Source organism: Lissotriton vulgaris, chromosome 11 (genome assembly GCF_964263255.1).
Source record: "Lissotriton vulgaris chromosome 11, aLisVul1.2, whole genome shotgun sequence".
NCBI lineage: Eukaryota > Metazoa > Chordata > Amphibia > Caudata > Salamandridae > Lissotriton > Lissotriton vulgaris.
In genome coordinates, this window is record NC_141699.1 from 1,090,222,167 (window position 1) to 1,090,237,485 (window position 15,319).

The 15,319-nt window shown below is 46.7% G+C and overlaps 1 protein-coding gene across 1 annotated transcript in view; it reads right to left on the bottom strand.

Annotated features, from left to right (window-relative positions):
* Positions 1-15,319, bottom strand: part of LOC147684201 (uncharacterized) — a 522,357-nt gene that overhangs the window by 82,954 nt on the left and 424,084 nt on the right. Inside the window, exons 51-52 of the mRNA XM_086942611.1 lie at positions 14,247-14,363; positions 11,775-11,891 (exon numbers count right to left, since the gene is read on the bottom strand). Coding sequence (XP_086798737.1) covers positions 11,775-11,891; positions 14,247-14,363 — 234 coding nt within the window. The remainder of the gene's footprint in view (positions 1-11,774; positions 11,892-14,246; positions 14,364-15,319) is intronic.

Below are 15,319 nucleotides of genomic sequence, written 5' to 3' on the forward strand. Positions count from 1 at the left end.
TGGAGTTCCGTGTACCAGAACTGTCTCAGCCAAGCAGGGGCTATCAAGATCATCCTGCACGGCTCCACCTTGATCTTCCTGATGAGCCGCGGGATCAGAGGGATGGGCAAAAGGCGTAGACAAATGTCCTTGACCAGGCTATCGAAAGCGCATTCCCCAGCGACCCTTGATGGTGAAATCTGCTTGCGTAAGACCGGCATTTCTTGTTGGTCGGTGTGGCAAAGAGATCCACCTCCGGTCTGCCCCACTGGCTGAAGACCTCTTCCAGAACTCGCTGGTTCAATTCCAACTCGTGGCTGACTGGGGATGACCTGCTCAGTCTGTCGGCGCTCCCGCTCAGAACTCCTGGCACGTGTTCCCCCTTTAGCGATATTCCCTGAAGGATCGCCCATTCCGAGATCTGTTGAGCCTCTTGCGACAATGGACGAGATCTGGTCCCTCCTTCCTTGTTCACGTAGTGAATGGCCGTGGTGTTGTCCGTCCTTATAAGCACTTGCGAACCTCCCAAGCGGGGAAGAAAGGCTTGCAGAGCTAGTTTTATTGCCCTTAGCTCCAAAAGGTTGATGTGGAGTTGTTGAGGAGACCAATGACCGCTGACTTGTAGGTCTTGCATCACTGTTCCCCAACCCTCCAATGACGCATCCGTTGTTACTACTTGAGGAGACGGGTCGTTTACGAAGGATAGACCTTGGGACAAATTGTCTTGATCTGCCCACCATAAGGCCGCTTCCCTCATCATTGGAGTGACGGTCACCTTGTCCTCAAAAGATCAGTGAACCTGCTTCCATTGGTTGTCTAGTTGCTCCTGTAGAGGACGCATTCTTAGTCTGCAATGAGGAATCAGGGGAATACAAGATGAAATTACCCCAGCAGAGATTTGTAGCGGCGTACTGAAAGACACCTTCTTTCTTGTAAGTCCCGAGCCAAGGCCTGTAACTTAACCCTTCTTTTCAGAGTAGGGAAGGCTTTTGAGAACTTTAAATCAAGGATGGCTCCCAGGAAACGAGCCTTTCTGGACGGGACCAGGGATGACTTTCCTTTGTTTAGAGTGAGTCCCAGATTCTGAAACAAATTTGTACAAGCCTGAACAGCGTCCAGCGTTGTTTCCCTGTACGGGCCTTCAGCAACCAGTAGTCCAGGTAGGGGAAGACCTGGAAATGGTTCCTTCGCAGAAATGCTGCTACTGGCGCCAGCACCTTTGTAAAAATCCTCGGGCTGAGGGGAGTCCAAAGGGTAAAACCCTGACTTGAAAGTGGCTCTTGGCTACTGTGAATCGTAGAAACCTTCTGTGTGCTGGGTGAATCGGGACATGGAAGTACGCATCCTCGAGATCGAGCGTGGCCATGAAATCCTCTGGGCTGATAAGACTCAAGATGTCCTGGAGATAGACCATCCTGAAGGACAGGGAGATGAGATAGGTGTTGAGCTCCCTGAGTTCTAAAATGGGGCGCCATTTCTCTAGCGTCTACCTTACTAGGAGGAACCTGGAATAGAATCCTTGCCCCCTTTGATTGGAGGGGACCGGCTCTAGCGCTCCCTTCCGGAGCATCTGTTGGACTTTGAGCCGCAGGAGACGTGGGTGTTTCGATGGAATGGCTGCCGGGGGCTTTTGTATGGAGGGACTTGCGTAAATTCCAAGGTATGCCCTTTCCAAATGATGTTGATAACCCAATGGTCCGATGTTATCCTGGACCAGTTTTGAAGGTATTTGGTTACCCTGCCTCCAATTGATGATTTCTTGGAGGAGTATACAGTAGGAAGAGTCAGGAGGCCGCTATTGGCACTTGAACGAATCTCGTCTTCGTCCAGCCTGTTTTCCCTTATTGTAAGGCCTGGAGTAGTTCGAAGATCGGCCTTGTCTCTGCTGATAAGGCTGACGGTATTGCTGGGAACCTGAGCCTGTAGATGAATAGCGCTGCTGCTGATAGGATCCCCTATAGTTATTACCTCTGCTTCTGGAATCCTTAAAAGGAGACCTGCGGCATTTAAGAGTACCCAAGGATCTGGCAGTTTCCGTATCCTTTTTTATTTCCTGAAGAGTGTCTTGAATCAGTTTTCCAAATAACGCCTCCCCATCAAAGTTAAGATCCAGGACCTTGTTCTGAATCTCAGGCAGAAACCAAGTAGCCTTCAGCCACCCCTGGCGACTGAGGACTGCCGCCCCAGCCAAGGAACGAAACGCTGTTGTTGCAATGTCCATGGCGCAGTCAATGATATCCATTGACGTCGCTTCTCCCTCCTGCAAGATCTTTTTCGCCTCTGATGTTGACTCTGGAGGCAGCTGGTCTAGGAACGGGGCAACATCACACCAAAGTTGGTGGTCGTATCTATCCAAGATTGCTAGGGCATTGGCAGCTCGCACTAGAAGACTCGTCATCGATGAGAATCTTTTTCCTGCATTATCCAATCTCCGCCCTTCCTTGTCCGGAGGAGTTGTTAAGGGGGCAGAAGGGTTACGAGATTTCCTCTGCGCTGCCTGCGAGATAACTGAGTCTGGTTTTGGATGGCCCTTCAAGGCCGTCGGTCCATCGTCGGGTGCCCTGTATTTCTTATCCAGACGCGGTAGCACAGGGATCACCGTCGCTGGGTTCTTCATAGCCTTCAGGCCCTATGAATTGACCTTGTTGTCTTTCTAAAGGGTTCCTTGAAATCATATAGGAAACAATCCATAGCCACAGCAGGCATGGACAATTTGAACCTGCTGATGGAAACCTCCAATGTCCGCTGGCGGGGAATCAACTGGATCCGCAACTGGCGATGAGGGATCCGGAATGATATATTCATCCCATTCAGTTGTATGAACAGAGTCATGATCCGACTGTTGATCCTCATCCGAGGAATCATCATGGGCATCTGCCAGCCCGGAAGGATCCAGTGGGAAAGATGTCTGAGGCTGAGGGGATACCTGAGCAGGTAATCCAGGCATCACCATTAAGGCAGAAATCAATGCAGGCGTAGCAGGCCCTGCCGGAACCAGAATTGGCCTAATCTCCTTATATTTGTAGTCCTGCAGCATCTTATGCAGGTCCTGAAGAAAAGAAGATGGTACTGTAACCATATCCTGCCCAGAATGATGTTGTGACTGGGCCGCCTGATGATATCCTCCATCCTCCTGGTCAAATTCTCCTTCAGAGTCCGTCTCTTGGCATTTAACTAGAAGCTGAGAGGGACTATTGGCATAGCTATACGAGTCTTGGCCATCCTCATCCGACTCCTCTTCCTCAAAGAGCAAAGCTGGTGGCAAGGGGGTCACTCTCCTAGGAGATGTCATCTCCGGCGTAATTCTTGTAACAGAAATTGTAATTCTCTTTTCAGAGGACAATACCATCGACGGTTCCGTCGTCGATGGTTGCACACCCATCAACGAGATTGGTGTAGACGATCCCGCTGTCGTCATAGTTAAAGTTGTCGTCGTCGATGCCCTCGTCGACGAGACCGTGGTCGTCGACGTCGTTGTCGTCGTCATCATTATCGCCGGCAATGCTGTAACCCTCATCGTCGACACTGAGGTACTCGTCGACGCCTTCGTCGTCAATGTCTTCGTCGACGCCATCGTCACCGACGCCGTCGTCGGCAAACCTCCCGTTGATGAACCTGCCGTCGACGCTTCCTTCTTCGACGACGATCCCTTCGTCGACGTATCACCCGTCGACGAGCTCATCGACGGAACCAAATTTAACTTTGTCTTCAATTTCTTCGTCGACGGAAACTCCGCCGTCAACGCCTTCATCGTCGAGGACTTAGAACTCCTCTCAGAAGACTGGGAAGAGGGTATCTTGAAGTCTAACTCAGTCTTCTCACCCTTGGAAGGCGTAGCTGGTCCTACCCTTGCCTTTTCACCTCGGTGAGGAGATTTGCTGGGACCCTGGCTCTCACACTCACTGGGGGTCTTTTTTGAGGCCTTAGGAGGACGCTCCACAGAGGGAGAAGGGGAACCCCTACCCCTCTTCACTGACCTTCTTGAGGAAGATGCCAATGCTGAATCCTCACTGTCACTAGAGACAGTATCCTTCCTGGGTTTCAGCTTCTGGATCCATGTCAGAAGCCTACCCTCACGGTCCCGGAGGGTCTTGGTCGAAAAGGTGCGACAGATCTCACAGTCCGCAGCCTTGTGGTCAGGATAGAGGCAATAGATGCAGTCCTTATATTTATCCTCCACAAAAAGCCTTTTCTTGCCACAGGTGGAACATGGCTTGAAAGGGGCCTTAGTCTTCTCCTTGTCAGACATCCTGGAAGGCTGCTAACAATCCTGAAGTAATTCTGAAAAGAATCTGAAGAAAAAATCCTGAAGAAACTCCTTGAAGAGTAGAGGTTGAGCAGAGCTCAAAGGAGACTCCCTAAGCACAACGTGCGGTAGAAAATCTGAGGATCTGAGGTTCCTTCAGGAGGGTTCTAAGGGGTGAGGCACTTCTGATTGGCTGATGCCTAGGTTTGGTCTCTTTTACAAAAAGAGGATGATATGCTACAAAAGGGAATGAGGCCTAGGCCTTTTTCGTTCTCTTTGTACCTACTGCTATGGTATTTTTGTTACCGAGACTCCCATTCCGACCACGGGGACGAATCATTCCCCGTCGTTGGAGTGGGAGTCTCACGGTATATAAAAAAAGCAATAATATGCAATAATATACTTAGAAAAACTTGGTAATAACCAACCAGGAAGTAAAGTAGCCCAAGCTACAAGAGTAAAAACTTCCACACTCATGACTATCCTAGTCATTTTGTATAGTCCAAACTGCAGCCAATCAGGCGACAGCACCCACCAGAATGTTCTCCCCAGAGGCTCAACTCTCAGATTTTCTCGCACAGGAGTGAAGCTAAAAACATAATAGCCTAAGAGCCTCTGAGGGGAGGTGGGCGGGTTGCATGTGAATCTATGAAAGACACCAATACTGGAGAACCACAGATTACAGGTAAGTAACTATTGTTCTTCTCCAGTATTAGGGTGTCTTTCATAGATTCACATGCTTGAATTAGAGTAGACAGCAGTACCGACATAATGCTTGGAAGACACTATTTGTAACATCTGTTTGTACATATCAATATATACATACACATAATACAATGCCAACATTCATATATGCATGAAAAAAACGTGCAATCACATGAAAAAGCACTCAATGTTAGGCATGGAATAAGCACCTTGAAAGCAGTACAGAGGAGGAGGGAATAGAGGCTCACCTTATCTGAAAAGATTGCGTAGAACTGCTTGACCCACTGACGTATCAGTCTCGCTGGCAGCATCCAAACAATAATATTTGGTGAAAGTATGTCTGCTGGACCAAGTCACTGCTCTGCAGATGTGCTGAAAAAGAACTCCAGCAAAGAGAGCAGTCGAGGAAGAAACAGCTCTTGTAGAGTGAGCTCTTGAAGTTATCTGTAAAGGTCTTCCCGCTTGTATATGGCAAAAGTCAATAGCTGCAGATATCCATCTAGCTATGGTTTGTTTAGACACTGCTTGTCCTTGGCGCATCTTTCCATAGGCAACAAACAGTTGATCGGATTTGCGAATGGCCGATGTCCTTTGTAAATAGAATTTTAAACATCTTCTGATGTCAAGGGTATGCAATGCCCTCTCCGCAGGGAATTGCGGATTAGGAAAGAATGTCTTTAAGATGACTGGTTAATTCTGGTGAAAATCCGAAGGCACTTTAGGCATAAACCTTGGGTTTGTACGTAGCACCACAGAATTGGACGTGAATTGTATGAAAGGCAAATTGACGGTGAATGCTTTAACATCACTGACTCTTCTAGATTAAGTCAATGCCAGCAAAAAAGAAACCTTCCATGTTAGGAATTTGAAATCAACCCTGTGAATTGGCTCAAATGGGTGGTGCATGAGCTGCGCCAACACTACATTAAGATGCAATGATAGAGGCGGACGACGTGTAGGAGGGAACATTCTGAATAATCCCTTAAAGAACTGCCGTATTATTCTTGAAGAATAAAGAGAGGTGGACCCATCCTGACGGTATTTTGAGATAGCTGCCAGAAAGACCTTTAAGGTTGCCGGAGATAAACCTTATCTTGCTAGCTGTAAGAAAAAAGGCAATATCTGATCCGGAGTTGCCTGAAATGGGTGAATCCCAGTCGATTGACACCAAATGCAGAATCTTTTCCATTTAAGACTGTATGTCTTTATTGTTGCCGGAGCTCGTGCGTTAGCTAGTACCTCCTTACAATCCTCATAGATATTCAGATGCGCAAATTCATGGTGTTCAGGGGCCAAGCTGCTCATTTTAGAGACACCGGATCCGAATGGCAAATCTGACCATTCTGAATTGAGAGGAGATTTGGTATTGGTTGAAACTGTATTGAATCGCAGTCTGAGAGGAGAAGAAGTTTGTTGAACCAGTACTGGCGAGGCCACCTGGGGCGATGAGAATCAGGCGACACAGCTCTCTCTTCATCTTTCAGGGAACTCTGGGAACCAACGGTGTTGGAGGAAAAGCGTAAGCGTATATTTGAGACCAGTTGATCGAAAAAGCATTTCCCTGAGAGTTTCTGTGGGGATGCCAGCTTGCAAAGAACAGGCATTTGCTGTTCTTCTTGGTCGCAAATAGGTCCAGATCGGGATGACCCCACTGCTGGAGGATTCGATCCGCCGTTGCTTGATTTAGCTCTCATTTGTGGGAGGACACCGTTGATCTGCTGAGGGTGTCCGCCAGCACATTTGCAAATCCTGGCACATGAACGGCCAAGAGGTTGATCCTGTGTTGTATTGCCCACACCCATAACTCATGGGCTTCCTGAGATAGAAGAACTAACCTCGTTCCTCCCTGTTTGTTTAAGTAGTGCATACTTGTAGTATTGTCTGTGCGTACCAATACTGTGGCTCCTTGAATTATTGCCCAAAAAGACTTGAGGGCTAGGAAGATGTCTCTTAGTTCTAGCAGATTGATATGCCAGGCCCTTTGTTGAGGGCTCCATCTCCCGCTGACCTTCAGCCCTTGAAGATGTGCTCCCCAACCTTCGAGAGATGAGTCAGTGGTAATTGTGTAACTTGGTGCCTCTTGAAGGAGCGTGCATCCCTTCTGTAGATCTTTGTCTTGAATCCACCAGAGAAAAGCCTTTTACATCCAAGAAGTGATGTGAACAAGATCTTCGAAGGAACCGGAGACTTGCAGCCATTGAAGGTTGAGTTCTTCCTGGAGAGGCCTCATTCTGAGGCGGCAATTTGGTATCAATGGGATGCAAGAAGAAACCATTCCCAGAAACGATTTGAACTGTCGGACTGAAACTGATCTTTTTGATAGTAACATCTGAGCCATGTCTTGTATCCTTTCATGCCTCTCCTCTGATATGAAAGCTCAGACCAGGTGTGTGTCCAAGGTTGCTCCCAAGAACGTTTGTCTTTGGGAAGGAACAAGGTGTGACTTGCTGAGATTGATATGGAGTCCCAATAACTGGAAGAGAGACAGACATCGTTGAACGTGGATGTTCGTTTTTGAGAAGGAACTTGCCTTGATAAGACAATCGTCCAAGTAGGGAAATATTTGGACTCCCTCAAGCCGGAGGTATGCAGCTCCCGGAGCTAGGACCTTCGTAAACCCTCTGGGTGCCAACCGTAGTCCAAAGGGGAGGACTTTGAACTGAAAATCCCTGCCAGCCACTCTGAAACGCAGGAACCTCCTGCGATGGGGTAAAATGGGAACGTGGAAATACGCATCTTGAAGGTCCAGGGTGGCCATGCAATCCCCTGCAGAGAGAAGATGCAGTATCTCCTGAAGCAATAGCATCCGAAACTATAGCTTTTTCAAATACTTGTTGAGGGAACGAAGGTCTAGAATTGGACGCCATTCTCTGTTTTTTTTCCTTATGAGCAAGAATCTTGAATAGAATCCTGTTCCTCTCTGCCCTGGAGGGACTTTTTCGATTGCTCCTTTTTGTAACATCAGATTGATTTGGGCAAAAAGCTCCTTGAGGTGAGCTGGAGGTGGACCTTTTGGAGGGACGTTTGGAGGAAGTTTTTCGAATTTAAGAGCATGGCCCTTGGCCACAATGACCAGGACCCACCTGTCCGACGTTATTGAGGACCAGTTTGAGTAAAATTTTGAGATTCTCCCTCCAATTTTTATATGAGATTGTGGCATTAGTGGTGGCAGGTGGTGACACTCATTGTCTTTTATTAGAATCGTTTTCGCGGTAGGCAGTATTGTTTTTATTCTGGGAATAGTTAGTGTTGCGCTGGCCATAAGATTGGTAACGTTGGGACTGGTAGTGCTGGTTCCCTTGATAAGATCTGTAGGAAGATTGTTGGCCATAACTTTCTCTATTTGAGGACGATCCACTTCCTCTCACACCCGGAAAAGGCGGCTTTCGAAACTGCAATGTGCCAAGGGATCTGGCTGTTTCAGTGTCTTTCTTAATTGTTTGTAAGGCTTCTTCCACCTGTGAGCCAACCAAAAATCCCCATCAAAAGGCATGTTTAGAACTTTAGCTTGCATCTCCTGACAAAACGAAGTCACCTTCAGCCAGCCCTGTTGTCATAGGACAGCAGCCCCCGCAAGCTGTCTGAACCTCGTAGAAGCCACATCCACTGCGCAGTCTATAATCTCGGCCGAGATTCTCTGTCCCTCCTGCAGAATCTTTAGAGCTTCCAATTTCGCAGGTTCTAGAAGCATGTCAACGTATGGTGAGATGTCCGACCACATTTGCCGGTCATACCGACCGAGAATTGCCAAAGAGTTGGCCGCACGAACCATTGTCACTGCCATCGTAGATACTCGCTTTCCAATAGAATCTAGATGCCTGCCGTCTCTCTCAGGTGGGGCTGTAATCGGCGATGAAGGATTTCTGGACCGTTTTTGTGCAGCCTGTACAATAACCAAATCTGTCTTTGGATGACTTATAAGGCAAGCTGGGTTTTTTTCAGGTGGCTTATACTTTTTATCGACACGTGGCAGTACTGGCGGGATAGATGCAGGAGTGGACATCACCTTAAGACCTTCTTTCCATGTGAAATCAATAATTGGTATTGTCCGAATCTGTTTCCTTGAAGTCATAGAGGAAACATTCCTCAATTGTAGTTTCCATAGGAATAAGGAAACGTTGTGTTGCTCTCTCCATAAGAAGGTGAAAACCTCCAATGTCTACTGGAGGTGAATCGGCAGTAATCAGAGGTGAAGGAGAAGGCGTCTGGATCTGATAGATATCCCACTCCAACATCAAGGATCTGTCATCAACTTCACCTTCCTGTCTCTCTTCATCCTCTGATGATTGTTGTTCCTCAGGCTGATGAGAAGCTACTGGCGAAGGAGGCCTTGGAGACCTGAATTCTGAAGTGGAAGCCTGTACCTCAGGTGTAGGAGGCACCGAGTTCGCTGACCCAGATGGCGGGAAACGCCGGTAATAATCGTTCAGCATGTGCTGGAGATTGGTTAGCAATGCCACAGGCATCTGGGCTGTTGGAACACTAGTGACGGGTGATGTCCCATGTTCAATCAAAGGTTGATCATCCTGATCGTCTTCTTGATATTTGATGAGCAGTTCTTAAGGACTTGTTACTGCTCCAAATCTACCATCCAATACAGAGTCATCATCGCTATCCTCAGAGTCCAGCAATTTCTCTGGAACCTGTAAAGGCACTGTACGAGGTGACAGGTGTAATGGAGATAAGGGTCCACGCCTCTGTAACAAGGAAGGCTTCACTGTAGATGGCGTAGAGGTAAAGGCCGTAGATGGTGACCAAACTTGAAGTGTCGTACATGAAGACAGTTTTAGCGTAGATGGAGGAACCGCCAACGGGCTCATCGATGGCGGAATAGGCCCAGAAGAGGATAACGCCGACGACAGCGTTGTCGACGATAAAGTAGTCTTCGACGACGAGGAGGGCTTCATCGACGATGAAGTCTTCATCTGCGATTTGGTCGTCGACGATGCAGGTTTCGTCGACAAGCTCGTTGACGACGCGGAGGTCGTCGACGACAATGAAGTGACTGTCGACGGTGGCGTCTACAATGAAGCCTTCGTCGACGGAAGTTTCTTAGACTTGGACGTCGACGGAGCACCGACGATAGCAGTTGTAGATTCCTTTGTCGACCAGATAGGCTTCACTGAGACATAGACCAACGTCGACGGAGAAGACGCTGACGACATGATCATCTCAGGTTTAGGTGAAGAAAAGCTTACCGTAGATGTAGATGTTGCGTCGTCGGAAAACTTCGTCGACGAAGGGGTCGTCGACGGTGTCGTCAACGGCGGGGTCTCCTTCTGAGGCAAAGTCTTCTCAGAAGTTGTTTTTTGAGGTAAAAGTTTGGTCGTTCTTCTCGGGGCGTTGATGGCAAAGGTTTGCTCTTACCAGGGGGAGTAGCCTTAGAAGAGGAAGGCCTCTCTGACCCCTTAGATGGTTGCTGTCTCCTCACATTTTTGGCCTCAGGAGAAGTTAATACCTCCTCAGCAGCTCTCTTTCTTGAAGCCACGGTAGACCCAGAGGCAATTCTGCCTACCTCAGACAGTGGGGTATCTTGATCCTTGAGCTTCTGTTTTTTGAGGGAAGGTCCTACATATCTTGCCGTCCTTCACATGATGGGCTGGATACAAACAATAAATGCATTTCTTCTGGGGATCTTCTGAGAAAAGCCGGAGCTTACCTCAAGAATCACAAGGCCTGAATAAAGATTTCTTTAAGGAAGACATCCTAAAATCAAAAAAACTTGAAGAAACTTGAGAAAACGGAGCAGAGCTCAGGGAGACTCCCTTCACACGACATGCAGTAGAAAATTTGAGAGCCTGAGCCTCTGGGGAGAACATTCTGGTGGGTTCTGTCGCCTGATTGGCTTCAGTTTTGACTATACAAAATGACTAGGATAGTCATGAGTGTGGAAGTTTTCACTCTTGTAGCTTGGGCTACTTTGCTTCCTGACTGGTTATTACCAAGTTTTTCTAAGGATATTTTTGCATATTATTGCCTTTTTTATATACCGTGAGACTCCCACTCCGACGAAGGGGAATGATTCAGGCATGTGAATCTATGAAAGACACACTAATTACTGGAGAATCTTGGGTACTTCCTTTCCTTTATAACAATTAACCTTTAAATAAATACTTGCACGTTTATTTAACATCTTTTTAGTGCTAGTGCTGAGTCGACCAAACAGCAGCCCAGGTCTGCTGTAGGGCAGGAGGCCGCTTTTAAAGGCCAAGAGGGCCACGTGCGGCATGGGCCATACTCTGAGAATTAATGATAGAAAGGATTTTACACCAAAACCATGGGTGGATCAAGGGATTGCCCATGTACCACCAAAGAATGCCCCCTTGATGCACAGTAACGCCCAGTTTTGCGCTGGATCCGAAATCCAACAAAAATTTTGCTCAGGTTTGCATCACTTTTGGTTTGTATGACTAGTGCAAAAGGTTTGTACATCTGGCTCACAGGCTACAGTGCACAGACAGTTGTTCTGTAAGGTCAATGGTCTCTATACTTGGCTGCAGCCACATTCCACTGAGGAGCTGTTCCACAACATTAAGGTAGTCCAACTGATGTTGTAGGAATGATTCCCATGCTTTCTGACTAGCACTCCAAGGTTTCATTGAACCCGATATATCTCTGGTTTAGTGACTCCTTCTGTTTCTGAGTGGTGCTGTCTAAAATAAAGCACTAACTCAGCTCATTGAAACTTTGGGTTCAATTGATTCCTTTCATAGGCGGTAGGCGCATAAAAACAGGCACTCAGCTCTGCACCTGCAAAGCCCATCGTGATACGGCCAAAGATATGGTCAAAGTCCCCATATGGACGTGATACCACAAAACCAAACAACAAACAATCTGGACTTACCTGTGAATCCAGAGTTACAGGCACACATATAACTTCCAAAGGTGTTGGTGCAGGTCGCGCTAATGTTGCATGGCTTCTGACTGCACTCATCGATATCAGCACAGAACGTCCCATTACCTAAGAAGAACAAGAAACCATTCAAATCATTAAACACTCATCACACATGATGGTGTATTTTGTTACATTAATGTGTTAAGTGGAAGAGACAGAAGCCGACCAGGATCGGAATCTGGTTCTGTTTATGCACAGTTAGTTACCCCTGCAGATCCTGACAAGGATCTGAAACTGGTTCTGTTTATGCTCATGCAGGATCTCCAGCAGATCCTGACAAGGTACTGAATCTGGTTCTATTTATGCTCATGCAGTGTCCGGTGCAGAACCGGACCCGAACATGAATCTGGTTCTATTTATGTTCATGCGGGATGAGACCAGTATCTGCATCTGGTTCTGTTTGTGCTCATGCAGTACCCCCTGCAGATCCTGACCAGGATCTGATTCTAGTTCTGTTTGTGCTCATACAGTATACCTTGCAGATCTGAACTGGGGTATGAATCTGGTCCTGTTTGTTCTCCTGCAGGATCCCCTGTAGATGCCGACCAGTATCTGCATCTTGTTCTATTTATGCTCACGCATTATCCCCTGCAGACCCCGACTGGGATATAAATTTGGTTCTCATTGTGCTCCTGTTGGATCCCCTTTAATTATTGTCTGCTCTGGACATTGTAGTTGTACTTGTAATGCATTTATATAGCGATTACTACCCCTGACAAGGTGTTGAAGTGTTTTTTCGGTGAGTAGCACCTTACTCCAAAACCCAAAAAGGATCGGTGGTGAATTACTATAGGGAGATATTTAATTAATTTGAGCGGTGGACTTGTGAGTTTGTTATTTGGATTGAAAAAAAATAGTGGATGGGTAGAAGAGGGAAGGGTTTGTATTTGTATAGCGCTTGTTACCCCTAAAGACATGTTGAAGTGCATTTCGGTGGGTAGTACGCTACTCCGGAACCCAAAAAGGATTAGTGGGGAATTAGTATAGGAAAAAATTAACTTAAATTGAGCAGTAGACATGTTAGTCTGTTAATTGGAAGGAAAATGATAGTGGTGGGAAAGAAGAGGGAAACGTCTAGGAAGTGTAATTGTTTTTCTTTCTTTTGGAGCTCATAGCAGTAGGAGGAGGTTTGGGATGAGTAAAAAGGGGAGGCAGGGGAAGAGCCATAGGGAAAGGTTTAGAAAGGCTTGTTTGGGAGATCTGAATAGTAAAAGAGGTATGAGATGATGCAAGGAGGAGTAAAGGAGGGAAGATCCTAATAAGGGTTATTTGCAATTAAAGCAGGATGATGGAAAATAGCATTACATTTAAATAAGTACTGCAGAGCAATAACAGAGTCCACAAACAAACGGTCATAGTTCGGGTGTGACAGGAGGTAAACAAACAGTGGCAGCTCCTCCGCTGAGGCAGAGGAGTGTCGCCTCACTGACCAAAAGGAACAATAAAATGATAACTGACAGTTATTATCATTTTAGTTTTCCTATCATAGTCAGTGGTGCTTGGGGCTGGCCAGAGCAGGAGGTGGAGTGGTGTGCACTTCCTAAGTGCGCATGAACTGTTTGGCCCAGCCCTCTTGGGCCGGCCAAACCGTTGTGCGCACTTTGAATCTTCCCCACCAGGCTGCATTACACCCTGGTGAGGAACATGCCCAGCCTCCCATTACCAGTCTGAGCACCGAACCATAGCGCTCAGACCATTCACAACGCAGCATTGCAGCGTTGTGATTGGCTCAGTGGAACCTCAGAGCCCGGGTGCTTCTTGCTGCCAGCTGGGACTGCAGAAAGAAGGAAGATGATGAGGCGAGGCAAACTTCTCTCAACACACTTCGAACTCCTCTTAAAGACAATGTCCATTAACTTTCCTGCACAGGCTTTCTTTACTCCCCATCCTCAGACTCTCTGCCTGTAATTTCTGCAGACCAGTGCCCACGAGCCCCCAGGCTTGTAGCCATTGCCCTTGGATCAGGAGATTATTCCCCCCATTTCAGAGTGGTGGTGACAAATACTCACTAAAGCGCTGGATGTGATGTTTCCCCTAGTGCTTCTACGCGAATACTTCAGAGCAAAACATGCACATTGAACCTTCTCTGTGTGACTACCTGAGCCTACTCATCATTGTTATTGAACGTGAAATCTCAGAAAAACTGATTTGTGTTGATTTGTTAAAATGTAGGTGCTGCTCCCAATTAGGTTGAAAGTGTATGGGGTTTGGGTTCTTCTTGCTTCTTTGGAGCCATTGTTGCTCAAAATAAAAAGTTTAGGTTTGAACATGCTTCAGTTCTGCTTGAACACAAATGCAGAATGAGACATTCCATAAGTGTGGTTCCCTTATTTGATCAGACCTACATAACCTGAAAATGAACCTCAATGTAGAAATGTAGATGTGATAACACAAAAAGAAAAAAAGACTAATCTGGTTTACCTTGGAATCCAGCGTTACATGTGCATGTGTAACTTCCAACGGTGTTAGTGCAGGTTGCATCTTGATGGCATTGATTATTCAGACACTCATCCACATCAGCACAGTATGTCCCATTACCTATCAAAGACCAAGAATACATTCAGTTTACCTCATTTTCATCAGACACAGCATATAATCGGTGAGGTGACATAGCGATGACAAGTGTATAACCCGGAATGGACAAAATATAGAGTTTTCTATTGGTGAACACATTCAAATATTATGAGGAATGATAAGATAGACAGAAACTTTTCTGACACCAGCAAACTGCATGTGCATTCTACAGAAACATCTGGGCTGGACAATAATTTACCACATCATCAGAACATGGGTCACAGTAGTAAAATATCCAACAGTGAGGTACGTGAATATCCCTCATATGAAGGCCGACCATCTCTACAGCTCTCTACCCAAAAGAGGTGCATTTTAATTAAACCTGAGCATCCTACATCTTTTATGCACCTGCAGCAGGGTGCAAGCAAATGGTTTCAGACAAAGTATTGCAATGGAAAATGTGTCACAGCTGTATTTGCATTCTATACCAATAGTATATAATATATATAAATGCAACAGCCACAGTTGCCAATGGATGCTGCTTGCAGGGTCGCCTGAAACCTTTGAAGCACATCTGGTAATGGTACTGTGTGTTTGGCTGAGTGGGTTGTAGTGGCAAGTATGATGTTCAGACCAAGCATCAAATTATCCACCAGAAAGATTTCTACCGTAATCTTTACTTCTGATGGCAATTTCTACCTGTGTATTTCTCACATGTCGAACAGAGTTCAGAGCAATACACCAACCCTGGAGGAAGGATGATGGACGGTAAGAGAAGGAAATCCTACAGAACGGATCTGGTGAAATGCCCATCCCTCTACACATTGGAATTTAGGCAGTAGTGCTTGCCAAACGCGTGCAGGGTTGCCCACGTTGCCTCCTTGCTGACCTGTACGATGGGGAAGCATATTTCCAGAGTAGAATTTGTAGACTTGGCTCTGGTAGACTGAGCTCTGATACCTTGTGGATGGGCTTTCTTG